Source organism: Acomys minous (genome assembly GCF_964271855.1).
Source record: "Acomys minous genome assembly, chromosome: 11".
Lineage (NCBI taxonomy): Eukaryota > Metazoa > Chordata > Mammalia > Rodentia > Muridae > Acomys > Acomys minous.
Genome location: NC_140492.1, coordinates 116,611,936 through 116,639,640, shown reverse-complemented (window position 1 = coordinate 116,639,640; position 27,705 = coordinate 116,611,936). Strand labels below are relative to the sequence as shown.

The following is a 27,705-nucleotide window of genomic DNA, read 5'->3' as shown; positions in this document are numbered from 1 at the left end:
TTCACAATTTCAAAATAGTTCTTTATTTAAAAAATTTGTACACACACACACACACACACACACACACACACACAAATTTACAAGTTAGGCAAAATACAATCAAATCAGTCCTGCAGAAATAACATCTGCCAATTCTTGGGTGACTAGCCATTTCAGACTAGTAATCTGAAACTTTCTTAAGTTCTATTTTTCACTTTCTGGAGTTTGAAAGAAGACAGTCAATATCCTGAAGAATTTTGGACGTTCTTCTCAACGCTGCCGACACATCCTCCTCATTAGCTGCTCCTAGCAAGGTTTCTGAAGAGCCCGGCTTGCAGCCATCAGAACACTGCTCGCTTTTCTTGCTGGAAGTCAGGTTGAGGATACCACTGTTTTCCAGCATCCCTGATTGACTTAGTTAAGGGCCTTTCCCCCACATTTTTTCATTATAATCTGATTTTCAGAAAGCCTGCCTTTGGTATGAAAATCGTATTTTTCAGTTGCAAGGAATATTTATTGGATTCATGATAGAACTGAGACTTCAGAGTTTGTGGAGTCCCCCCTTACAGATGAGGAAGCAGTCATAGTATTGGGGAGGGGGAAATTGTGCATGTTTGGATAGAAGGTTAGTGGTAAAGGACATGGAGGTTTAGTGGGAAAGAAAAGAAAATCTCCGTAACATTTCTTAACCTTGTTAAGAAAAGAAAAAGTAGGATGAAAGGTTATAAACAATGAATGTAATATGCTTTTCAAATTAGCAAAAGTCTAGAATAGAAGAAAAACTGACTTCTGCAGAGCTAGTAATTATTTATGTAATGTTGTATACTATTTCTCCCAATTGAAACAGTCCCTCCTGGAGGGAAGAGAGAGCTCACAGGATTCAGAAGTAGGTAAAGCACACACTGCTCAGAAAGTATATGAATCTTACAAGGCTTAAGAAGCTCCTAAAAGTCGCACAAGTCACAAGGTCCCTAGCCAAGGCTGTATAAGTAGGAACAGTTGTTGGCAAGAGATGACTCTGACCAGGTGAACTACTTACAGGCTGCCCAGGGAGCTCCTGGAAGCAGTGTTCACAGCTGTCAGACCCTCTGGGCCTTTAGAGGGTAGCTGCCTTTGAGTCATCATGCTTCTGTAAAGACCCCCTCAACCATCCTCCTGTAAGCAATCCCAGTCAATTCATTAGCTTAGTATGCGGGACTTGGGCAGAATTGTCTCTTTGGTTTGTTATTGGTCCCCTATATGGAGTGAATAAATGTTGGATCAGATCTCTCCATGAAAAGTCACATGGCAATAATATTACAGAAAAATAAAATGAGAAAATAAATTCAGATGAAATGGTTCAAAATAAAAGTTACAGATATATTTTAACAGCTATAATTTATATATATAAGAGAAAATGTGTCCAAAAGAGGCCTTAGCCCTAGTTCAACATTCCTTACCCAATTCAAACGTAAAAGTATAAAATGTTAACACAACATTCCATAACAGGAGAATATCTTAGATAGCACCTGACTTGGCAAAACTCAGCAACATGGATGTATGGGCTCACAGCATACAGTACAGTCACTGTGTCCAGGCTGACAGGAAATTCTTCTGTAGGGTAACACACATCGTAAAAGGATACAGTTAAACTTCTGTATTTTCTCAAGCTCAGAAGCAACAGACCTACACAAGAGAAAGGGTGACACTGGAACGTGAGCTCTTAGCACACACGACCGACCGAGAGAGACAGGAGGGCAGAGGGGTCTAAGGCCTGAGCACACCGCTCGCGCAGAGCCCCTGTGTGAACGTCTTGTCTTTCCCACCACGTGAGAAGACTGTACAATACTATAGCTCAACTACCTCTGAAAAATTAAGTTTTCTCCTTCACTCTCTTAACTGCTGAGTTTTCTCCAGCCCTGAATGATCCTTTCTGTCTCTGCTCCAAATTATTCCCTAATTCTGATGTCCCCTAACACTCATGTGGAGCTCAGGCTTTGCTTCCTGAGGAACTAACATACTTTCTTTACTTTCTAATCTGCTAGGTAATTTGGAACAAGAATTAGATACAAGACAAATTATTTGAAAGGCAATTTTTTAAAAAACTGATGTTACTCAGTATTATATTTCCTTTAATACTAAAATTTCCACAAAATGTTTTATTTATCATATACAAAGAACTGCTCTTTTTTGGTGAAAAATTTTCAATGCAGGGTTTGCTGTACATCAGATTTTAAAAGTATTTTTAAAAAAAATAATTTATTTATTTTATGTATATGAGTACTCTACCTGCATGTACACGTGCATACCAGAAGAGGGCATTAGGGGGGTTGTGAGCCACCATGTGGTTGCTGGGAATTGAACTCAGGATCTCTGGAAGAGTAGACAGTGTTCTTAACCGCTGAGCCGTCTCTCCAGCCCCCAAAAGGTATTTTTTTTAGAAGCAAGTTATTGCCAAGCTTATATTATGAAAAAACATTTTAGGAGTTGATCTATATTTGTAACCAAACGTTTTCTTGGGCAAAAAGCTTTACGGTTTTCCATTTGCTACTTAAACATTTTGTTTTTACATGTATTTATTCACTGTGCGTGCGTGCGTGCATGCGTGTGTGTGTGTGTGTGTGTGTGTGTGTGTGTTTGTGTTTGTGTATGTGTGTGTGTGTGTGTATGTGTGTGTGTGTGTGTGTGTGTGTGTGTGTGTGTGTGCTGTAGAGTCAGAAGATGGCTTTGGATTTACGTGGGGTCCTGAGGACTGAACTTGGGCTGTTAGGCTGAGCAGTGATCTTTACCTGCGGAGCCATCTTGCCAGCCCTTGTGTCTTAGTCACCATTTGCTGCTGTGAAGAGACACGATGATCATGGCAAATCTTAGGGAACAAAGCATTTAATTGGAGGCTTGCTTATAGCTTCAGGGCTTAGTCCACGGTCATCACAGGAGGGGCATGGCAGCGTGCAGGACACTGGAGCAGTAGCTGAGAGCTCCATCCTGACCCACAGACACAGAGGGAAAAGCTGGCCTGACATGAAACCTCAGAGCCTAGTGACACCACCTCCTAATCCTTCTAATCCTTTCAAATAGTGCCACTGCCTGGTAACTAAGCACTCACATATGTGAGCTTATGGGGGCATTCTTATTCAAACCATAACACCTTGACGCTAATTTTTAAGTATTGCCTCTTATTTACAGATTAAGTTTATAAGAAATATAAATACCAATTTTCGTTGAGAACAGGTGACAGATGTGTGGCCACCGGTCTTGGACTAGTCTGGGTCAGTCTTCTGCACCATGATATTACTGATGTCACATATCTGGAAAGAACATATTCAAATATTTGATAGGGAAACCCATTAATTTGTATAACTAATATGTGCAATAATAAAATGAATTAAAGCAAAAAACTTACTATGTAGCCAAAAATGACCTTGAACTTCTGATCTTACGACAAGTGTCGGCATTACAGGGTGTGCTACCACACCAGGTTTTAAATATTTACTGACACCCCCTCCCCCCACCTTGCATGCTGGGATGGAACCCAGTTCCTTGTCTATGCTGAGGAAATGCTCTATTCCCAGCCTAAATTTGTATACTTCTATAAATACGTAAAAAATGAAAAAAATCAGTAAGATAGCCTGAAAAAAAAAGGATAAAGACAAATTTTAAGTGTGGCAGTAAGATTTTCTAAATTGTATTCACCAGACATAAATGAGGCAGTTTTCTTGCATTATTCATAGATTAAAATAATTTTACTTACATTCACAATATTATGACAAAACCATCTAAATCAAAACATAAAAGGAATACTTGCACTTCATTTAAAGCCCAAATTTAAGTGTAACTTTCTTTTTAGTTTTTCAAAGTAAAGTGAAATTCCTTAAGCTTGTCATGAAAATACCTTTACATAGTCTATTTAAGCATTTGCCTACTAAAATGTAAACCCGGAAATGTTAATTAGAGCAAATACACACACACACACACACACACACACACACACACACACACACACACACACACACGTGTGCACACACACACACACACACACACACAAATGCATACACACATATGTATATGATGAAATATAACTTAATGAGTATCAAAACAAGCTAATAAAATGATCTGAAATAATGGGATAAAACAATCATTAAAGTCTTGGCTAGAGTACTCTTTTTGAAAGAAACTATTTAAAATAGCAATTAAATGTTGGAACATTTAGACCAAAACGAGAGCACCCAGCAGAAAAGTAAACTCAAGATGTTGAGCAAGCAGCTCTGTGGGCACTGACAGGTGATGCTGCTGTCACGCCAGGGCCACGCAGAGCCACCGCCATCACGTCAGGGCCAGGCAGGGACACCGCCATCACATCAGGGCCATGCAGAGCCACCGCTGTCACGTCAGGGCCATGCAGAGCCACTGCAGTGGACAGCGAACCACATCAGCACGAAGGCTATACTCCTAAGAACTGAGTTCAGGTGTTCTCCTATTTAAAATAACCAGCAGCTAGCTAGTTTTTAACCATAGCAGAAAACATACAATTTTAGTCATTTGCGGTCATTTGCAAACTATCCTTCTTCCAGTTTCATGAGGGAATTGGAATCACTAGGTAACACTACTGGCCACATCCTACACCCACAGCAGGGCAGACAGGCTGGGAACATAGTAGTTTAGAAATCACTTGGATGCAAACAAATGTCTAAAGCTGACTTGATTTATTTCATTATGTTAAATTTCAGCATAACTGAAAAATCTAAAAATACACATAACATTTAAGTTACACTTACACTCTCCCAGTTAAAACATGAGAATAACATTGCTCTTCTATACCTTTCATATACTCCAGGGTGCGCAGTTTGAATTAACTGATCCTCTCCGTCTGGAAAAGTTAATCTGCACCAACCTAAGTTGAGACCTTGATCAACCTTAAGAAGCAAAAAGAAGAGGCAAGTTTTACTAGTCTAAAACCGAAAACTAAAACAATAGCAAATTCTTTTTTTAAAAAAGGAGTATATGAATCATTAAATTTTTATTTTGAGAATGTAAAGATTTAATTTTATATGGGCGGCAGCATGTCTAAGCCATCACCACACAGATAATTATTAGATAACAAAAATGTCAATCTTTCTCCTATAATGTTATATATTTGTTATTCTTTTCTGATTTTTGCTAGGAAATTCACTGAGGTCGGTAAAACCGCTTGATGAGGTTTTATATTTAAAAAGTTTGGTCTCTAGTACCCAAATAATGGCTGACAATCACCTGTGACTCCAGCTCTAGGGACCTGGACAACCTCTCCTGACCCAAGAGCTCCTACATACACGTGGTGACAAAACTTACACGGACTCACATACACATACATAAAAAACCCAAATCCATGACAATTAGAGATAGTGTAGTACTGTTTTCTGTTCTGTTTCCTATAGATTAGTAGCCAATCAGGATATAGTTTAGATTATAAATAACAGACTATAATATAATTCAGGAGAATGTTTTATATATGTGAAAAAATCTAGAAAATAGGATCTTGAATGTTTTTATAGGAAAGCAGTGAGAAATATTTGAAGAGATAATTTTATCCTGATATAATAGTTACTACACACAGCTATCTAAGGACAGAATGGAATTTCACACCTGACAATTACAAATGCTGTAACTTTTTACTGAACATAACAAATGGATTGCAGCCTCAGGCAGTAATTCTCCACATGTGGGTTGTGACCCCCACAGTGGGTGTGTATCAGATACCTTGTGCATCAAATATTTACATTAAGATTCCTAACAGGAGCAAAGTTACAGTTATAAAGTAGCAACGAAATGATTTTGTTGTTGGGGGCACCACTGCGTGAGGAACGGTGTTAGAGGGCCCAGCACCAGGAAGCGTGAGAGCCTCGGCCTTAGCCTGACTCATACTCACTTGTCTTTTTCCAGCAGAGGCGCTGAAATCCCAATTCAGCGTTAGGGTGACGCCATCTAAAAAGACAGCATGAACTTTGTCATCAGAGTAGGCAAGAAACCTCCCCACACTGGGGACGACTGATTCTTTCAGAAGCACGGGCAGAATATTGCTAATGTTTACTCCAGGTACCTAAAACCAATAAAGAGAGCACAGGACAGAGTTTTCCATGAAGCAAGTCAAGTCTTACTTAGAAGTTGAGTACTACGGAACCCATACCTATATTTTACCTTTTCAAGAGTTGCATATCCCAAAATGTCTACCTAATAAGAAGGTTAAGTTCTAATATCTCTGGAAACTGCCATCCTGCTATGAACTTTACAGAGTCAAAGATTATGAATTATAACAGCATATCCGTCTATAAGCAAATGAGTATGGACCCAGAAACCAATGTCTGAGAATCATTTCCTCTAAGCCAGGATTAATGAATTTATTTTACATGATACTATCATGGTTTATATTGACAAAACTTTTACATAACTCAAATTCAATCACTTGCTATCTCTTCCTCTTCCATAAAACGAAGACAGGGTAGCACACATCTGTAATCCCAGTAGTTGGCAGGCGGAGACAGGAGGGTCTCAAGTTGGAAGCCAGCCTGGGCTATGTAGTGAGCCAAAAGCCAGCCAGAGATACATAGCAAGATTCTGCATCAAAAACCCAGGGGTGGTGGTGCGAAGCTGGTACAGCTTCCTGATAAGAGCGTGCGGTTGACATGCTCTGAGCCCAGGTTCGAATCCCAGCATTGTTGGGGTGAAGGATTATGTAAAGGAAGTATCTGGGACACTAAAGGTAAAATACGGGGACAAGGGGTATGCCAAAGTGAGAGAGAGTATCTGCCTAGTATGTGCAATGCCTTGTACTTAAAAAAAAAAAGTATATAATAGAAGCCTTGCTGGGCATGGTGGTGCATGCCTGCACGCCTTTAATCCCAGCACTCAGGAGGCAGAGGCTGGCGGATCGCTGTGAGTTCGAGGCCAGCCTGGTCTACAAAGTGAGTCTAAGACTACAGAGAGAAACCCTGCTTATTTTCCAATCTGTCTATGAGGTAGGCATTCTTCCTTCCTTCCTTCCTTTTTTTCCTTTGTAAGTTTTCGGAGACAGGGTTTATGCTGGCTAGTCCTATGTGAATTTGACACAAGCCAGAATGATCAGCGAGGAGAGAGGTTCAACTGAGAACATGTCTTCATAAGAATTGCTTTTCTCTTACTTAGTGATTGATGTGGGACGGCCCAGCCCACACACAGCCATCTATACTGGAATCTGATGCCCTCTTCTGGCATTCAGGTGTATATGCAGATGGAGCACTCATACATAAAATAAATTAATAAATCTAAAATAATAAATAAATAAATAAATAAAGCAGGCAGGCTGAGCAAGCCAGTGAGTAGCCCCCTCCACGGCCTCCGTGTCAGCTCCTGCCTCCAGGTTCCTGCCCTGCTTCAGTTCCTGCCCTCCCTGTTTTATTGTTTGTTTGTTTGGTTTGGTTTTTCAAGACAAGGTTTCTCTGTGTAGCCCTGGCTGTCCTGGACTTGCTTTGTAGACCAGGCTGGCTTTGAACTCACAGTGATGTCCCTGCCTCTGCCTCCCAAGTGCTGGGATTAAAGGCGTGCGCCACCATGCCTGGGTTGCTCTCACTGTTTTTGATGAAGAACTGTCATATGGAACTGGGAGTGAGATAAACCTTTTCCTCCCCAAGTTGTTTTTGGTCATGGTATTTAATTGCAGCAATAAAAACCCTAAGGCAGGGTTTCTCTGTGTAGCCCTGGCTATCCTGAAACTTACTCTGTACACCAGGCTGACTTCAGACTCCAAGAAGCTGCCTGCCTCTGCCTCTCAAGCGCAGGGACAAAAGGTGTGTACCACCAAGCCCAGCTAAGGTAGGTATTTTCTTGAATAAATAAATTTGAATGTTACAAGGAATTTCTCAAGTGACTTACATGAAAGCAGTTTGGATGTGCAAGTATGAATCTACACAAGAAAAGAACTAACAACCTTGCTTTTTAACATACCATTTTCCAGCAGCATACACGGTAGTTGTGGCTTAGTGAAAGCCTTGTCTTGGCACAATGCTGAAGAATTCTGTGAACATGAAATACACTGCCTAAATGTTGGTAAATGATGACATTTCCGAGTATTTTTAAACACCTGGTTCTCTATGCCATGTTTCAGTAGCATCCTTACGCCCTGCTACAGCCTAGATGACTGTGGCGACTCACATGTGGCCACTCACTGTGGCCCAGAACATGTTAAGCTCTGAGATGGGGGCTACCACTTGCTTCTGCCCTGGTCTGAGCTACTCCTTGGCCTTTTGGTGATGAAGAACTCCATAGATAGTTTTCAGATGTGCCGTTAAGACTGTCTAGCTTAGTTATCTGAGTATGTGTGTCTATGCACTTATGCAGGAAGAGTTTGGGTTTCTTTAAGAACCCAGTTGTGATATGTCAATGTGTTTTTGTTTCAAACCCAGGTGTGGGAAACGGGACTGTTTCAAACGGCCACAGCAGCAGACTGTGCCTTGTGCGTGTTCTGGCAGGGGTGTGACTCTGCCAGCTGAAGACAGTTTAATTCTGGGGCCCAGAGAGAGGGGCGCGGCTGCTCCCCTGCTGGTCCCCACTCCTGCTGCTGCTGCTGCTGCTGGTTTGTCAAGTAGCCGAGAGAAAAGACACAAGAAGAAGTTAGAGATGTCCTGACCAGAGATTGGACTTGCCCCAAGGAACTCCATGCCCCTAAGAGATCTCAACACCTCTCCTCCCACTAACCCTCTGTCTCTCCTACCTGGGGCTGGGGTGCTGGAAGGGAGAAGGGCTGGAAGGGAGGTAGAGGTATAAAAACCCCATTAATTTTTTTTAAAAAGTATGTCAACACACTCATGTGTGCAAGTGTGCAGGCACATGTGCCATGGCATGTGTGCAAAGGCCAAAGGTCAATTTTGTGGATTTGGTTCTCTCTTTCCACGATTTGTGGCTTCAAAGGTCAAACTCGGGCTTCTTGGCTTGGACAGCGAGTGCCTTCCTTGGTGAGCTGTCTTGCTTCTCCACTGTTCTAAAGAGGTGACAGTCACACACCCAAAGGTTTAGTGTGGCCTCAATGGCAAGAAAGGAGCCAACCAACATGCAGGAAATCAAACACTAATTTCTGAGCCCGCTAGCATGTTTTGGAAATTGTTTACAGATAACTTCATAAAACAAATTATTTAGTTCAATATTGCGCTTTCATTCTTCTGGATGCCATAGATTAGTCAAAAGAATTTTTAAAAAGGTGAAATAAAGAACCAATACACACTTTACCTTTTGTGCACTCCCACAAAACTTTATTACTCTGAAAATAAGGAATTGGGGAAATTTCAAATGTGTCCCCACACCTCAAGGTGACTGAAATGACTCAAGGGATGCCACACTTATCCAGAGAGGTGGACCTTCAGACCCTCTCAGGACCTGCTTACTTCCTATATAGAAACCTCTCCATACTTAAACTTAAAAGCCAGAAATACTCTTGTATCGACACAGATACTTTTTTAAATTACGAGAGCAGAAAATTAGCAGAGACACACACTTCCGTTGCCTCCACTGAGCCCTAGCCTTTCCCACACCCAGGAGACACACGTCACAGCCCTCAGACACGCGACTGCGCTGCTCAGCCGGGCGTCACAAACTCACCGAGTTGCCTGTTTAATCAGAGATCGTACAGAGAAGAGACTTCCTGGCCTGTCTGGAGGGAGGTTATTTACAGAGTAAGTTTTCTCTTCTCTCTGAAATTTTAAAACAAACAAACAAAATCTCAGTAATAAACCTGACCCTTATTACTTAGCTATTTTTCCTTGAAGTATGTATATTGTACCAACAAAGCAGCACAGGTTATAAAGCCCACAGATCTACACGTTCTAATGGTATTTTATGTTGTCTTTCCATTATTCCACACAGCCAACGAAGTTACACTGTCTATAAATCGCAGTTGTACGCAACCTAACACAGCTCATATATGTATTACATAACAGTAATCAAACTAATTTTCCTATGTATTACTAGGAAATACTGTGTAGGCCATACTTTAAAGACAAGTTTTAAAAGGCAAGTCAGGTTTTAACAATGATTCTACTTGAATGAATACGCTATTTTGCTATGCTTTATAGACAGAAGAACCTCCCCTGGAGTTCATGGAAATTAACATTATTTATAGGCTCAGATTTTCCTTCTTTCTTTTTTCGATTGCAAGCCTAACCTTTAATGGTTGAGCCATCTCTCCAGCCCAATTTTTTTTCTTTTTTAAAAAGACTATAATTATATAATTTTTCCCATTTCCTCCCTCCGAATGCTCCCATGTAACCTACCCCTTGATGTCTGCACACACCTGTGCCCACACACACACACACACACACACACACACACACACACACACACACACACACACACACACCCTAAATATGTAAGTACAACCTGCTGAGTCTGTAATCTACTCACGTGTACATGTTTTTAGGGCTGATCACTTGGTATTGGATAACTAACTGATATTCAGGAACTCAAGCAAGGTAGGAATGAGGAGGCAGCAATGGATGGAGAGGCCACGGAGGGGTGATGCTTCCTGGCTTACTCTGCATGGCTTGCTCAGCCTGCTTTCCTTTTTGTTGTTGTTTGTTTTGAGACAAGGTTTCTCTGTGTAACCTTGGCTGTCCTAGAACCAGCTATGCAGGCCAGGATGGCCTTGAACTCAGAGATCTGCCTACCTCAGCCTCCCAAATGCTGAGATTAAAGGCATGTGCCACCACTGCCCATCAGTCGGCTTTCCTATAGCACCTAAAACCACCAGGTCAGGGATAGCACTGCCTATAGTTGCCCACATTGGTTGTCAGTCAAGAAAACGTACCACAGGCTTGCCCACAGATCAGATCAATCTAGTTGTGGCATTTTCTCAAATGAGTTTCTCTCTTACCAAATGCTGGTGTCAAGTTGACAAAAAACGGTTGGCACATCCCAGAAAAACCAAACTGATCAAAACGCAGAGCTGTGGAGCCCAGGCCCAGCTAATACGTCTACGACACAATCCTGTAATGGGGCACAGGGGACACTGCAGAAGGGGGCGGGAAGGCTGTAGGAGCCAGAGGACTGGGGAGTTTGCTGAGGGACTGTGTCTCCTACAAAGGACAGAAGCTACACCCATGAAGGCTCACCAACGTGGATGCCTGAACATGATCTGAACAAGGGCAAGACAGACATTTAGACATGCTAACATGGAACAGGAAAGGTCATGGACCCTCAACTCCAGACAAAGAACTACAGCCCACTAAGAAATGCTGAGAGCAGGAGAAGCCATTGTACCCTCTGATTTTTAAAATGAAAGAAATTGTTTTTCCTTTTGAATTTCCCCTTTCTCAGACCTGCTAGTGTTTCCCAGGACTGCTTGTAACTTCTGGTGTGACCTCTTGATTTCCTTTAGAGAATCCTGCGAGGGCTCAGAGGTCTAGTCACAGTAGATATAGCAACAGCTCACATGTGTAGTGTGGACATAGATTGTCTCATTCGCTCCTAAAATACTTCCGGAGTAAGCAGCACTGGCGCCTGGCATCAGACGTAGGAACGGAAGCAGAGACAAGAAGCAGCAGAGCTGAGATCTCATCTGAAGCACAAGTATAACGTCATGCCTTTTACCACTGGGACAGAGCACGGGTTTCCAAGTCAGAACTTAAACCAAGCTGTGCGTCTGCCAGTTACTAACTACATGACAGGCAGCTCATCCACTCTTTGTATTCCTTGTTGTTTGGTTCTTGGAAACAGGGTCTTACTCTTTAGCCTGAGCTGGACTGGAACTCACAATGTAGCCCAGGTTGGCCTCAGACCAATTTGATATTATTAAATTGTCTTTTATGAGAGCTAAACCAATTGATATGCCAGTGAAAACTGTAAAACCATTCCTCCCCCACCTCTATTTCAGCAGTAGGTAGTATCCTTTTGGTTGTTTGGTAGGGTTTGTGTAGCCCACCTGCCTGACTCCCAAATGCTGGATTATAGGTGTGCACTACTACACTAGGTGTGACAGCGATCTTCTTAGCTTTTGGCAGTTTGTTGTGTGTATTGGGGGGCTTGTCTGTGCATGTGCAAATGCACATATATGTACGTGTGTGAAGGAGAAGAGAAAGACAATTTGCGTTATCATTCTTCAAGTCTTGTCTATCTCGTTCCTTTGTTTTTATTTTGTGTAAATTCTGCCTGCATGTATGTATATGTAACATGTGCATGTGTATGTAAATTCTGCATGTATGTATATGTAACATGTGCATGTGATACCCATGGGGACCAACAAGGATGTCAAACCCCTGGAGTTGGAGTTAGAGATGGTTGCGAACCACCGTGTAGGTGCTGGGAAGTGAAGCCCGGCGAGCGTTCTCACCTGCTTAGTTACACAGGCAGGTGGGCCAGCGAGCTGCACTAGCACTGGGGTTACAAGTGTGCGTCATCAGGCCGGGCATTTATATACTGGGCATAGAATTGAAAGCCTCATGCCTGTAAGACAAACCCTTTACCTACTGAACTATCACCCCAGCCCAATTCGAGACAAGTTGTTAAGTGAAAAGTGTTGTTTTCACTTTAGTTTGCATTCCCTATGTAAAGATTTTTTCAACTGTTAGTTATCAATATTGCCTTTAAGTTTAAACTACTCTTATCCTATGCCCACTTCTTTTTGTTTTGTTTTTCCCTAGTTCATTTGGTTTTGGTTTTAAAATTACTGATTCAGTATATCATATTTTCTTCTAGGTCTCTGCTGGGTTTTTGGTGTTGTTGTTTGTTTGTTTTTTAAAGCAATTATAAAGTTTGGCTTTCTTTTATTTAGCTTTTGAGCATTGGTTAATGTAAGAAGCCAACAACTTTATCCACCAGGTAGTCAGGGTTTCATGTCTTCCTCAGGGCAGACAGAGCAGTGGCTGTCCTCACTGTCCTCACAGAGCTCTAAGAATGGGGCGGCGAGGGCAAGCTTTCTCCTAAAAGCTCATGGCTCTACCCCAGAGGAGCTTGCCTCATAAGTCGTCGCTTCCTTTCCTGTCACTGAGTAAAACTGAAGCTCCAGGGAGATCACTATTCTGACTTCTGCAATTTTGTAACTTCTCTGAACAAAACAGTCAGTGCCTGTCCTAGTGTCCCATTGCTGTGAAGACAGGCCACGACCATGGCGGCTCTTATGTAGAAAACATTAATTGGGGCTGGCTTGCAGTGCAGAGGCTTATTCTGTGGGGAGCATGGCAGCATGCAGGTGGACACGGTGTTGGAAAAGGAGCTGAGAGTTCTACATCCTGATTAGCAGGCAGCAGGAAGACCGAGAGCCACTGGCCCTGGCTCGAGCACCTGAAACCCCAAAGTTCCCACTCCCAGGGATACACGTCCTCCAACATGGCCATACATTTCCTAAGCATTCAGATATATGAGCCTATGTGGGCCAATCTTATTCAAATGTGTAACTATGTAAATCTACTCTACTTGCAGGCTTGCCTCTCATAGTGTGCCAGTGTGTAGCCTGTGTGTAATGGCTGCGTAGCCTGAGCTGTGGACACATATACTCTCATCTCATTTTCTTGTCTCTCTGACTGACCATCGGATTACACCCTCGAGGACAGGAACTCTGTCTTTATTATTTCCAGTGTCCATGCCAGTAAGTGGCCACTAATATTTACTGAATAAATAAACGCTTTCCTAGAAATAGACCTCGATAAGGGATCTGCTCCAACATACACTGATTTATGAATAAGTGACGTTTGAGATTTACTTAAAAACAGGGAGTAGAGAAGGCAGTAGAGATGAGTAAGCTGGACAGTTATGGACCAGAGAGTACATCTCTCTACTCTTATATGTTTGAAATGTTACATAGTTAAGTAAATCCTTTAATCCCAGCACTTGGGAGGCAGAGGCAGGTGGATCGATGTGAGTTCAAGGCCAGCCTGGTCTACAAAGCAAGTCCAGGATAGCCAAGGCTACACAGAGAGACACTGTTTCAAAAAACCAACACCAAAACCAAAGCCAACAAAACAACAACAAAAAGTGTGACTCAGAAGTAATGCTCTGGCTTTAGCATTTTCTACTGACAAATTCTGTGACAGAAGAAATTTAGCTTCTGATTTAAACAAACTGTTTAGGATGCTAATGGTTACCGGTGGATTGTGACTACAGTAAAAGTAAGGTGACTAATAATTCACCAGGTGTCAATGCTGACAGTAAGATTATATTAAGCCAGGCATGGTGGCAAATGCCTATAATCCCATCACTCAGAGAGGCAGAGGCAGGCGGATCTCTGTGAGTTCAAGGCCAGCCTGGTCTACAAAGGGAGTCCAGGACAGCCAAGGCTACACAGAGAAACTCTGTCTCAAACAAAACAAACCAAACAAAAAGATTATATTAATTTTCCATATGAAGAGCAGGAAGTAATGTTAGATAAACAGAAAATTTCCCATACACACTATGACGTTAGAAAGAGCTTTATATCAAAATTGTTGAGTTTTCATAGCTTACCCTTTTATTAGACTCTTCTTGACTTGAATAATACGTGAAATAGTTACCAAAATAAGCCCCTTCTGACTTGAAAACCGATCCATCTCCAGGATAAATCTCTATTGAGTTTACATTTTTATGGGTAAGCCTAAGGTAGAGAAATAATCATTCTGTTTTGTTTCTCTAATTAAGACTAATGCATGCATGAAAGCAATCGTTAAGAGAACAAAACCCAAACAAACAACAAACCAAAGAAATCTAAATAGAGACATGGGGAATTCTGAACCAAGAGAGACAGAACACACAAAAGTGCCTTATGAGTTTATTTCAACAACTAGGCTCAAAGCTTCTGGAATTCTGAATCCTGTCTTCATATCCCCAGTGCCAACCACAAGGACTGGCATATAGCGTCACCAAAGCAATGCTGATGCATAGAAGTCAAACACCTCACTTCCAGGTTCTGAAAATAAATATTTTCAGTAAATATAAGTGGTGTAATCAGTGCCTGGCAGATAAGATTAAGTGTCCACGTAAATCATGACCAGTTAGTTATATACGTGCAGCAGCTGGGTATGATCAAAGCATTCAGTATACATCATATGAAAATTACTTTTATTAGAACAGATGGAAAAGATCTATCTTTTATATGTTGTGAGGGACCACCAAATGGCTCAGCAGGTAAAAGCACTTGCTGCCAGGCCTTACGACCTGAGTTCAGTCCCTGGGGCCCCACATGGCAGGAGAAGTTGCCCTCTGACCTCCACAAGCATGCTGTTGCACACATATGTGTTGCCACCCCCAATAAAAAAGAAATGTAGGGGCTGGAGAGATGGCTCAGAGGTTAAGAGCACTGGCCACTCTTCCAAAGGTCCTGAGTTCAATTCCCAGCAACCACATGGTGGCTCACAACCATCTATAATGAAATCTGCTGTCCTCTTCTGGCCTGCTGGCTTACATGCATGCAGAATACTGTTTACTGTAAGGAAATCTTAAAGCCATCAGGTATGCTTTTCTAGTGTTACTCTTGGAAATAAAGCTGTTTCCCAGTCATTAGACAGTAACTGTTGTGGGGAGGAGAATTCAGTGGAGTCCCAGGGGCAGAGCAGCCAGGAAAGGAACAACTGTGTTTGACTGAATCACCCTTCAGCTGACCTTCATGTCCACGGGGATACCCTAAGCCCTGGTACAAACATTCCAGTCACTAGCTAGGCTGACTCTCTGTGGTTTTGGAGCAGCCACTGAGTCTTGTAAACGTGGTCAGTGTGAGTCACAGACCTCTGTGCATACCAATAAAATTAGTTCTGTGACTTGTAAAAGTAAAAACAGAATACAGGAGCCCAGATGACCCAGCAAAACTGTCCTTTTGTAAGAATCGATTGCAAGTACAGCCTCATTCCCCGCCCCCGCCCCCACGAGTTAAGAAACACACAAACAAAGCTCGCAGGGCAGTATGGGGAGGAGCCTCACCTGTATGTGACCCCCTTACACCACACCACCTTCACAAGCTCAGGGTAGGAGTACTCTTCTTCATCAGACTGTCTCTGGAAAAGTGAGTCACAGAAGTTCCATCTGTCAACATTAAAATATGAGTATTAATTCCTGTTCAAAATAATTGCCATTAAAAGTCGACAAAACAGCGCCACCATAATGCTTATTCCTTGTTTTAATCACTAGACCAAAGAAAATAAAATACAAGTGTGCATCAGAGAAATTTAAAGGCAAGTCTTACTTTGCCATGTATCCATCTTTCCAGCAGTTCTCAGTAACTTCATTAATGGATCTCAGCATGATATCAACTTAAATTTTTACTAACCTTTAAAATTCAACCTAATTTCAAACAACAGATCTTTACTGAAATGTCTACAGCAGGCCAGACATCATGTTCTACCCACTGAGAATGTCCCCCAGAGCAGATGTTTCCTGTCCCCAGTGAGACCTCCCATCTGACAGCCTTTGAGAAAACACTCCAAGGAAGTAAGGCTTACGCCGAGACAGGGGAGCGAGGTGCGGGGAAGAGGGCAATGCTCCTACTGGAGCAGAGCAAGCACGGGGCAGCAGGAAAGAGCCTGAGTGGTCACTCAAGTAACTGTCAGGGGTCCATGTCAGCAAGCACAGGGACATCAAGGACCAGAGAGACAGCAGAGGTGAGGACCTGGAGGACACAACCAGATGATGATAACCTGAAAGGCAGCAGGGCATGGTGGCGCACGCCTTTAATCCAAGTACTCGGTAGGCAGGGGCAAGCGGATTGCTGTGATTTCGAGGCCAGCCTGGTCTACAGAGCAAGTCCAGGACAGCCAGGGCTACACAGAGAAACCCTGTCTCAAAACACCTCCTTCCCCTGCAACAAAACAAAACAAAAACCAAAAAACAATCCTGATTGGCCAGACTAAGGAAAATTTATTTCAACCTAAATCCAGGGAAAGAAACACTTAATTTAGAAGCATAAAACATCCTCTGACACATATTTATAATACCGGAATTTTCAGTTTTAACTAGATAATTATGGCAAATTCAAAAACTACTCCTTTATATTGTTTTATATAAAAATGTGTACACAGAGGCAACCTAGGATCAACTTTCAATTCTACAATGTAAGTTGCTTAAAATCTTATCGTTTCTTGACCTCAAGTTCCTCTATAAAAAGATCATTTTGTTTGTTTGTTTGTAGTTTTGTTTGTTAGTTTTTAGAGACAGGGTTTTTCCATGCCACCTAGGCTGTTCTGGAACTCACTCTGTAGACCAGCCTGCCTCTGCCTCCCAAGTGCTGGGATTAAAGGCATGTGCCATTACTGCCTGGCTAGTCATGGTAATTTTTATAAAGAGGTTATTATACCAAATATATAAAGTATACCAGTGCCTCCCCTAAGTACTTTGCAACTGTTAGTTGAAAATGGGTAGCCTTTGGGGCTGTGTCAAAGAAAGAGCCCATAATAAAAAGGTCTGTGAGGTCTGTGCTCTAGCCCGTGGGGTCACGTGCTCCAGTGATCAGCCATGGGCTCCCTCTGGGGTTTCTCTCAAAGAGCCCTGAGCAGACTCCTGCTGTCCTGTTCTTTAATATCCCTTCAGGGACAGGGACTTTGATGAGATGCTCTCTATTATTAAGGAGTGACTCGGTTCTGATTTGCTCTGTACTGTACTTAACACAGTTCGAGTGTGCAGTTACCCTCCCCAAACACTTAGTGTACAGACAGAGCGCAGGAAATGACAGCACCTTTGCTAGGGAAAGTTACTGAAAAGATTTCAGTCACTTAAATGAGCTTAAAAATAGTAACAGATGTGGCTGGGTGTGGCGGCACACACCTTTAACCCCAGCACTTTTGGGAGGCAGAAGGGTTAGAGGTCAACTTGGTCTATTTAGAACTCTAAGGCCAGCCAAGGTTACAGAGTGAGACCTCATCTCAAAAAACCAAAACCAACCGAGCGGGGCCATTATCAAAGGATCTAGAATTGATGCTTAGGGCAAAAGCCGGTTCTCCCCAAACCTTTCTGAGCAACAAGCCACTCTTGCTTTACCTGTGCATGTGTGGGGCAGGGCAGCTGAGTGGCAAGGCCCTGGGAAGGACAGAGACCTCTTCTCCTCTTTCTTCTGGGTCGTCAGAAGCTGCAGAGCTACTTGCAGGGGAATCTGCATCAGTGTCAGACGCAACACTAACTTTGTTACAAGAACGAAGTGCTAAAGACAAAGGATGTCTCCACTGCTCTGGACAGGAGGCAGCAGAGCAACACTGCTTCACCCACGCGTACACGCATCCGTGCTCGGTGCCCGGGGAAGGCGGCCCCTCCCTCTCCTCAGTCCCATTCACGGAACATATGTTCGCTGAAGCGTCCTTAGATTTCAAGATCTGGTGACGAGGTTCGTTTTCTTTATTCTTTGAACTTTGTCCAGATAAACTTGCACATCTGCAGACTTTGCTGTTCTTTCCAACCAGCTTATCTTCTGGGGCCTGGCTATTTGTGCCCAGCAGTGCTACACACGAGTCTGCCTTCTGACTCACTTTACACAAGAAGTGTACTGTAAACTCATGCTGAGATCTGGGCAGGCAGAGGTGTGCGTGTCCATCCAGTGATGTGATCGTCACTGCGCCACTCTCGGAATATGTGGCGCTGTGGTCTCTATCAAGACTGGGCCATTTTACTTCTGAGAAATCAATGAAAATATGCTGAATTAAGAGAGAGGGAAAAAAACATGATATTTTCTGTTAATGCTCAATTTTTCCATATTTTTGATATGAGCTTATATACTTGTGTTTTTACTACCTGGAAAATGAAAATTGGCGTCAATATATGGTTTTACAGACAATACTGGATGCTAATACTATTTCTCTTAGAAAAACACATGTGCATGTGCACACGTACACGCACACACACACACACACACACACAAGAGAAAAGAAGAAGAAGCAGATATCATCTGATTAGTGTTGACTGTATTTTGACTTAGAATGTTCAATGAATTAGGAGGGATGGGTTTCCAGACCGTTCATCCCCAAAACCTAAGCTAAAAAGAGCAGACATGAGCAGATGAAAGGGCACCTGGGCTGTGGCGTGCTACAGAAGAGCAACTGGAGCATCCATGTGTGGAACTAGTGTAAAAGTCACTGAGAAAACAACACAGGTAATACAAAAACAAATGCAATATCTTTAAAATGTCACATGAGATAGGAGAAAAATGAGAATTACTTTTTAAGGTGGTATCCCTGCCCCTCCTCTGAGGGACAGCACTGAGGGGTCACAGTCTCCCTGCCCCTCCTCTGAGGGACAGCACTGAGGGGTCACAGTCTCCCTGCCCCTCCTCTGAGGGACAGCACTGAGGGGTCACAGTCTCCCTGCCCCTCCTCTGAGGGACAGCACTGAGGGGTCACAGTCTCCCTGCCTCTCTCTGAGGGACAGCACTGAGGGGTCACAGTCTCCCTGCTCCTCCTCTGAGGGACAGCACTGAGGGGTCACAGTCTCCCTGCCCCTCCTCTGAGGGACAGCACTGAGGGTCACAGTCTCCCTGCCTCTCTCTGAGGGACAGCACTGAAGGGTCACAGTCTCCCTGCCCCTCCTCTGAGGGACAGCACTGAGGGTCACAGTCTCCCTGCCCCTCCTCTGAGGGACAGCACTGAGGGTCACAGTCTCCCTGCTCCTCCTCTGAGGGACAGCACTGAGGGGTCACAGTCTCCCTGCCCCTCCTCTGAGGGACAGCACTGAGGGTCACAGTCTCCCTGCCCCTCCTCTGAGGGACAGCACTGAGGGTCACAGTCTCCCTGCCTCTCTCTGAGGGACAGCACTGAGGGGTCACAGTCTCCCTGCCTCTCCTCTGAGGGACAGCACTGAGGGGTCACAGTCTCCCTGCCCCTCCTCTGAGGGACAGCACTGAAGGGTCACAGTCTCCCTGCCCTTCCTCTGAGGGACAGCACTGAGGGTCACAGTCTCCCTGCTCCTCCTCTGAGGGACAGCACTGAAGGGTCACAGTCTCCCTGCCCCTCCTCTGAGGGACAGCACTGAAGGGTCACAGTCTCCCTGCCTCTCTCTGAGGGACAGCACTGAGGGTCACAGTCTCCCTGCCCCTCCTCTGAGGGACAGCACTGAGGGTCACAGTCTCCCTGCCTCTCTCTGAGGGACAGCACTGAGGGTCACAGTCTCCCTGCCTCTCTCTGAGGGACAGCACTGAGGGTCACAGTCTCCCTGCCCCTCCTCTGAGGGACAGCACTGAGGGTCACAGTCTCCCTGCCTCTCTCTGAGGGACAGCACTGAAGGGTCACAGTCTCCCTGCTCCTCCTCTGAGGGACAGCACTGAGGGTCACAGTCTCCCTGCCTCTCTCTGAGGGACAGCACTGAAGGGTCACAGTCTCCCTGCCTCTCTCTGAGGGACAGCACTGAAGGGTCACAGTCTCCCTGCCCCTCCTCTGAGGGACAGCACTGAGGGTCACAGTCTCCCTGCCCCTCCTCTGAGGGACAGCACTGAGGGTCACAGTCTCCCTGCTCCTCCTCTGAGGGACAGCACTGAAGGGTCACAGTCTCCCTGCCTCTCCTCTGAGGGACAGCACTGAGGGTCACAGTCTCCCTGCCCCTCCTCTGAGGGACAGCACTGAGGGTCACAGTCTCCCTGCTCCTCCTCTGAGGGACAGCACTGAAGGGTCACAGTCTCCCTGCCCCTCCTCTGAGGGACAGCACTGAGGGTCACAGTCTCCCTGCCTCTCCTCTGAGGGACAGCACTGAAGGGTCACAGTCTCCCTGCCCCTCCTCTGAGGGACAGCACTGAGGGTCACAGTCTCCCTGCTCCTCCTCTGAGGGACAGCACTGAAGGGTCACAGTCTCCCTGCCCCTTCCTCTGAGGGACAGCACTGAGGGTCACAGTCTCCCTGCCTCTCCTCTGAGGGACAGCACTGAGGGGTCACAGTCTCCCTGCTCCTCCTCTGAGGGACAGCACTGAAGGGTCACAGTCTCCCTGCCCTTCCTCTGAGGGACAGCACTGAAGGGTCACAGTCTCCCTGCCCTTCCTCTGAGGGACAGCACTGAAGGGTCACAGTCTCCCTGCTCCTCCTCTGAGGGACAGCACTGAGGGTCACAGTCTCCCTGCCCCTCCTCTGAGGGACAGCACTGAGGGGTCACAGTCTCCCTGCCTCTCTCTGAGGGACAGCACTGAGGGGTCACAGTCTCCCTGCCCCTCCTCTGAGGGACAGCACTGAGGGTCACAGTCTCCCTGCCCCTCCTCTGAGGGACAGCACTGAAGGGTCACAGTCTCCCTGCCTCTCCTCTGAGGGACAGCACTGAGGGTCACAGTCTCCCTGCCTCTCCTCTGAGGGACAGCACTGAGGGTCACAGTCTCCCTGCCTCTCCTCTGAGGGACAGCACTGAAGGGTCACAGTCTCCCTGCCTCTCCTCTGAGGGACAGCACTGAGGGTCACAGTCTCCCTGCCCCTCCTCTGAGGGACAGCACTGAAGGGTCACAGTCTCCCTGCCTCTCCTCTGAGGGACAGCACTGAAGGGTCACAGTCTCCCTGCCTCTCCTCTGAGGGACAGCACTGAGGGGTCACAGTCTCCCTGCTCCTCCTCTGAGGGACAGCACTGAAGGGTCACAGTCTCCCTGCCTCTCTCTGAGGGACAGCACTGAGGGTCACAGTCTCCCTGCCTCTCTCTGAGGGACAGCACTGAAGGGTCACAGTCTCCCTGCCCCTCCTCTGAGGGACAGCACTGAGGGGTCACAGTCTCCCTGCCCCTCCTCTGAGGGACAGCACTGAAGGGTCACAGTCTCCCTGCCCTTCCTCTGAGGGACAGCACTGAGGGTCACAGTCTCCCTGCCTCTCCTCTGAGGGACAGCACTGAGGGGTCACAGTCTCCCTGCCCCTCCTCTGAGGGACAGCACTGAAGGGTCACAGTCTCCCTGCCTCTCTCTGAGGGACAGCACTGAGGGGTCACAGTCTCCCTGCCTCTCCTCTGAGGGACAGCACTGAAGGGTCACAGTCTCCCTGCCTCTCCTCTGAGGGACAGCACTGAAGGGTCACAGTCTCCCTGCCTCTCCTCTGAGGGACAGCACTGAGGGGTCACAGTCTCCCTGCCCCTCCTCTGAGGGACAGCACTGAAGGGTCACAGTCTCCCTGCCTCTCTCTGAGGGACAGCACTGAAGGGTCACAGTCTCCCTGCCTCTCCTCTGAGGGACAGCACTGAGGGGTCACAGTCTCCCTGCCTCTCCTCTGAGGGACAGCACTGAAGGGTCACAGTCTCCCTGCCTCTCTCTGAGGGACAGCACTGAAGGGTCACAGTCTCCCTGCCCCTCCTCTGAGGGACAGCACTGAGGGTCACAGTCTCCCTGCCTCTCCTCTGAGGGACAGCACTGAAGGGTCACAGTCTCCCTGCCTCTCTCTGAGGGACAGCACTGAAGGGTCACAGTCTCCCTGCCCCTCCTCTGAGGGACAGCACTGAGGGTCACAGTCTCCCTGCCTCTCTCTGAGGGACAGCACTGAAGGGTCACAGTCTCCCTGCCCCTCCTCTGAGGGACAGCACTGAGGGTCACAGTCTCCCTGCCTCTCTCTGAGGGACAGCACTGAAGGGTCACAGTCTCCCTGCCCCTCCTCTGAGGGACAGCACTGAGGGTCACAGTCTCCCTGCCTCTCTCTGAGGGACAGCACTGAGGGTCACAGTCTCCCTGCCTCTCTCTGAGGGACAGCACTGAAGGGTCACAGTCTCCCTGCCCCTCCTCTGAGGGACAGCACTGAAGGGTCACAGTCTCCCTGCCTCTCTCTGAGGGACAGCACTGAGGGGTCACAGTCTCCCTGCCTCTCTCTGAGGGACAGCACTGAAGGGTCACAGTCTCCCTGCCTCTCTCTGAGGGACAGCACTGAAGGGTCACAGTCTCCCTGCCCCTCCTCTGAGGGACAGCACTGAAGGGTCACAGTCTCCCTGCCTCTCTCTGAGGGACAGCACTGAAGGGTCACAGTCTCCCTGCCCCTCCTCTGAGGGACAGCACTGAAGGGTCACAGTCTCCCTGCCTCTCTCTGAGGGACAGCACTGAGGGTCACAGTCTCCCTGCCCCTCCTCTGAGGGACAGCACTGAAGGGTCACAGTCTCCCTGCCTCTCTCTGAGGGACAGCACTGAAGGGTCACAGTATCCCTGCCCTTCTCTCACTCCCTCTGCTGGCTGGGTGCTATGCTGCTTGAACCTATGTTCCCTCCATCATGTTCTGCTTCAACCTACGCCAACAACAATAGGGTCACGTGACCGTGGACCAAACACCTCTGAAATAGTAACCAAAATCTTTCCTCCTTTAAGTTGCTCATCTCAGGCTTTTTTGTCACAGTGATGTAAACTGATATGAAACTATTGAAAGAGCCACAACACAGTATGAAAGTACTCAGTAAGGAGGCAAGAGAGCACCGGGCTGAGGGTGTGGCGCAGAGGTCATGTGTCCTCCTCCCCTGTGAGGTCCTGGGGTCACTCCATACTACCCCACGTCATTAGATGAGGCTCAAGTCCTAACTTCAACACTTTGAAAGATTTCACAGATGAATCAGGACACTTATCTTTGAGACACAGTTTGTGTAAACAAGGGATTGTAACCTAGGAAATATTAGCGGTTACCTGTGCTGCACTGGGACCAGTGAAGCTTTGGGTTATTAGCGATAGAATCTAGTTATATTGCCCATGTTAGTCTCAAATTTAGGAGGCCATGTGACCCTCCTGCCTCAGCCTTTACGTACTTTTAACACTGGTTCTACTTCCTAGTCCACAGTCTTAAGAAATGAAACGTACCATTACTCCTCAAAATAAAATAGAAGCAGTAACATTTTTATACTTATACCTAATTACACATGGTGCTGGCTAGGTCTTTGTCACAAACCTGAGTCACCTGGAAGGGCGGAACCTCAACTGAGGAAACACCTCCCTGAGGCTGCTCTGTGGACACGTCTGTGGGGCATTTTCATGTTTGCTGATTCATATGGGAAAGCATGTGTGCCTGCTGGTGACACTGACCCTGGGCGGGTGGGCCTGGACTGTAGAGGAAGGGCAGCTGAGCGAGCCGGAGGAAGCGAGGCAGTAAGCAGCGCTCCTCATGGGCTTTGCTTTAGCTCCCACCCGGGGCTCCCTCACAGGACTGAGCACTACTAGCTGAAGTAAGTCCTGTCCTCCCCGATTTGCTTTAGGTCAGTGTGTTATCACAGCCCCGGAAAAAGCAAACTAGGCTCGCATCCTACTATACATTAGCAACCATACAGAGTTTACTAAAATGTTTATGCAATTTCTTAATATTGAGACATGTGAGAATAGATAATCACAAATGTTATAATCCATGGCTAGAAAGACAATGTCAGGAGTTGAACTGCACAGCTGTGCACTCCTTCGCCTGGTGAAGCACACACGGCTGTGCGTCCTATAGCGTGCGCTTGTGTCCAAGTGCTAAACCATCTGCTTACAACTAACCTGAACTCAAGTGTCACTCATAAGAACATGGTTTAAAAAGAGTTACCTTTTTTCTTTCTAAAGGTATGATGCTCTCTGATAAAAATGGGCATGCAGCTGAAGAGTTCCGGAAATCTACGGCTCGCTGTACTTGCTCCTGTGAAAAAAACAGAGTTATCTGATAATCAGTTTAGAATGACAAAAGTAAGAATCCTAGTTACCTTTCATATAGTCCAGCGGCTTCAACCACCTCTGTAATAAAAAAGGAACTTTTTCCTGGGCTGATGGTGGCTCACACCTTAATCCCAGGGTTTAATCCCAGGCAGAGGCAGATGGATCTCTGTGAGTTCAAGGCCAGCCTGTCCACAGAGCAGAACTCCAGGATAGCCAAGACTACACAGAGAAATGAGAAACCTTGTCTCAACAGACAGACAGACAGACAGACAGACAGAGTACTTTTGTGATGTTACTTACTCGGTAGGTGCTAATAACAAAGTGTGTCCGTTGACGAATTCTCTCTGGTTGTTGTAAAGGATGTGTTGAAAGAGGAGGGGCCTTTTCAAAGAGAAATTCAGAGCCACAAGGAGAGAGCTGCAGTTTGGAACCGTCGGCATACCGCACTTGGACGGAGTCGTCCTCATAAAGTACCATTTGCACTTCAGCTGCCATTTCCGCGCACACAGGGTATGCCACACTCCACAGCACAGACTACAGGAAATGGGGACACAGCAGCACAGGCAGTTTTCTTAATGCAAGCGCTCCACCAAGCTAAACACATGTGTTTCCTAAGAACACGAGGGCAGCACACTGTCACTGTGTGTGCTCTTGGAGGAAGAGCAGTGATCTTTCCCCTGCGCTTAACAAAATGCCTGCGTAACCACCAGGACTTTACTCCACTGTCAGAACGTAACTTGGAAGGAGAAAACAGCTCACAAAGTCACAAATGTCCTTCTAGGTTTTGGGGTCTTACTGTTACTCAAGCTTAATTTTTGTTGTTTGTTTGTTTTGGTTTTGGCTTTTTGAGACAGGGTTTCTCTGTGTAGCCTTGGCTGTCCTTGAACTCACAAAGATCTGCCTGCCTTTGCCTCCTAGAGTGCTGGGATTACAGACATGCGCCACCACGCCCCATTAAGCTTAATTTTTGTATATAATATGCTCAGGATCTCATTTCAGATAAACCAATTATACTTAGTAAGAAAAATGTAGCAATTTGGGCAGGCGCTGTAGCTCAGCATGTGATGGTCCTGGCCATGCAGGCCCAATGAGCTGACCTGTATCCCTGGATTCACCGTGCCAAGAGAGAACAGCACTGCAACAAGCACGTGCACGCCTGCACTCATACACCGTGCAGTAATAGTAATAAATAAAAATAAAATAAAACTCAGCAAATCAGTTTTAACACAGGCAAAAGGCAGGCCAAAAGGAACTATCAAACCTAAGGAAAAAGATCACTGAAGAAATACAAATGCCACAAGATACTGTCCCCAGCCCAGCATTAAAGAAGTAGCTAATCCAGTGTCTTCAAGCGGTCCTCACTTCTTCAGTTCCAAACAACATCTTAACTCCAAAGTGACCCTGTTTTCACTATGCTTCCCACACCTGTGTGGTGCAAGGGGCAGTGGGCTTCATTTATACTCCACACCTGTGTGACACAAAGGCACTCCCACCAAATGGAGACTTGTGTCCCGCCCTGAAATTCCCTCTTCAGCTGGAACGGGTCAGTCCTAGCCAGTACACATGGAGGAAGATCATAGTCCTACACCGCAGCCTGCGGAGGCCACGCGGTCTGGCCTACCACGCTCTCCAACGGTCACTACCAAACTCCCTTGTTCAGATCGCTTTAATCATATTGGCTTTTTAAAAAATTGCTCTTGGAACAAGGTGTTTCCCTTCTTTGCCAGCACTAACACTTCAACACAAATACCACTTGCGCAAAGGCCCAACTTAATTAAATCAACTAAATTAAACAGGTCCAAACACTCCTCACAGACTTTATCAATGTCAGAATTGTTTATTTGCCCTTGTTTTCTCCCACCAGGATAGGAACTCAAACAGAATGGGTCTAACCTGCCTTATTCACAAATGCATCACTGGAAGCTCTAACAGTATTAGGCAAAGATGCTGCTGGGCAATGAAAGAAAGCCTGTGTGAAGTCTCCTTCCCCTTGAGTCTGCAATCTGAGTTAGTGACACTTCCAACTTCTCCATGCTTTCCTCCTGTAACGAGTTTTCTATTGATTGTTAAACTCTCCCTTGAATTTAGCCTTTTACCTCCTTTTGTTGGACGCTCATCTCTCAATTCCTACAACTGATCTTTCTATTTCTTCTCTCTCCAATGCATCTCTATATTGCTGTCAAGTAAGACCACACTAACTGCTTTACATCACTTGTTTACATACTTGCTAAGTGTCAATAAGCAAATGCCATGACAGCAGATGGAGAGATGTATGTGCATTCTCGTGTAGCTCTGCCTGGTTATTTTAAGAGAAAATAAGTACTGTTACATAGTTGATTCCAGACCGGGAGATGAGATAGCTATTTTTACATAACCCTCATATAATAACCTTATTGAGTTATTATTTAAATAATCAAGCATACACAAGCGAGTGTCGTGTTTAAGGTTCTTCGCGTCACCACAATCTGGCTCCAACCCATCTTCTCGGCCTCCTTCGCATTGTTTTATTCCTGTTTGCCTTCTCGCCATTCAACACATAATGTCAGAGGGCTTAGCGAACCGAAAACCACATCTGTTCTACATGCTGAAAGCTCGTTTTTCAAAATAGAGTGCATAGTTACCCTGTGGGAAAAGAGAAAGGGGAGCGTAAACACCGTCAGGACCAGCGCAAAACCTGACACTCACATGGCAGTTCTGGGCCGCGAAGTTGTTTCCACTACGAAAGGAGGGCAGCCAAGGCTTCTACCCGACCTCTGTTTGCCCAAGCGGCAGGAACTGTTCGGGCTCCGACTGCTTCTCCGAGAAAACTTCAGTAATACATTAACTACCGAGTGATTTCTGATGAAGGAAAATAATCACATCTGCGGAAGAACATGGACACAAGAAGTGTTTCGACACCCGTCCAATCCTGGCGGCTGGGGCAGCGTCGGCGACCCGGAGGACCAGACCAAAACAAAACAAAACAACAAAACAAAACAAAACAAAACAAAACAAAACAGAGATGTAGCAGTTTGAACCTCCCGCATAAAGAGAAAGGGGCTGTCTCCGGAAAAAGCGGGTGCGGAAGTCCCGCCTTCTTCATTAAAAAAAAAAAAAAACCGGTACCGGAAGAATACGGGTTTTCCGGTACGGACTCTGGTCTCCACCTATTGGGTGTTCTGCCCCCCTGCGGAAGAGCTGAGGTTCCGGATAATTAGGATTGAGTATCAGCCTGCTGTCCTACCAGGCAACACTAAAACACAGATGGGTTTTAGCGGAGTTATTAAATTCTT

General features: G+C 45.7%; 1 protein-coding gene across 1 annotated transcript; it reads right to left on the bottom strand.

Moving 5' to 3' along the window:
• LOC311608293 (uncharacterized protein C5orf34 homolog) lies at positions 1–27,705 on the bottom strand. The gene is made up of 14 exons (XM_084800687.1): positions 27,185–27,705; positions 26,857–27,055; positions 24,734–24,967; positions 24,327–24,416; positions 17,890–18,536; positions 15,841–15,942; positions 14,395–14,521; positions 9,562–9,653; positions 7,915–7,984; positions 5,864–6,034; positions 4,777–4,871; positions 3,171–3,266; positions 1,604–1,644; positions 1–384 (listed from the first exon to the last, which is right to left on the bottom strand). The coding sequence occupies exons 2-14, from the start codon at positions 26,911–26,913 to the stop codon at positions 191–193; spliced, it is 2,016 nt and encodes a 671-aa protein (XP_084656813.1). The 5' UTR covers positions 26,914–27,055; positions 27,185–27,705; the 3' UTR covers positions 1–190.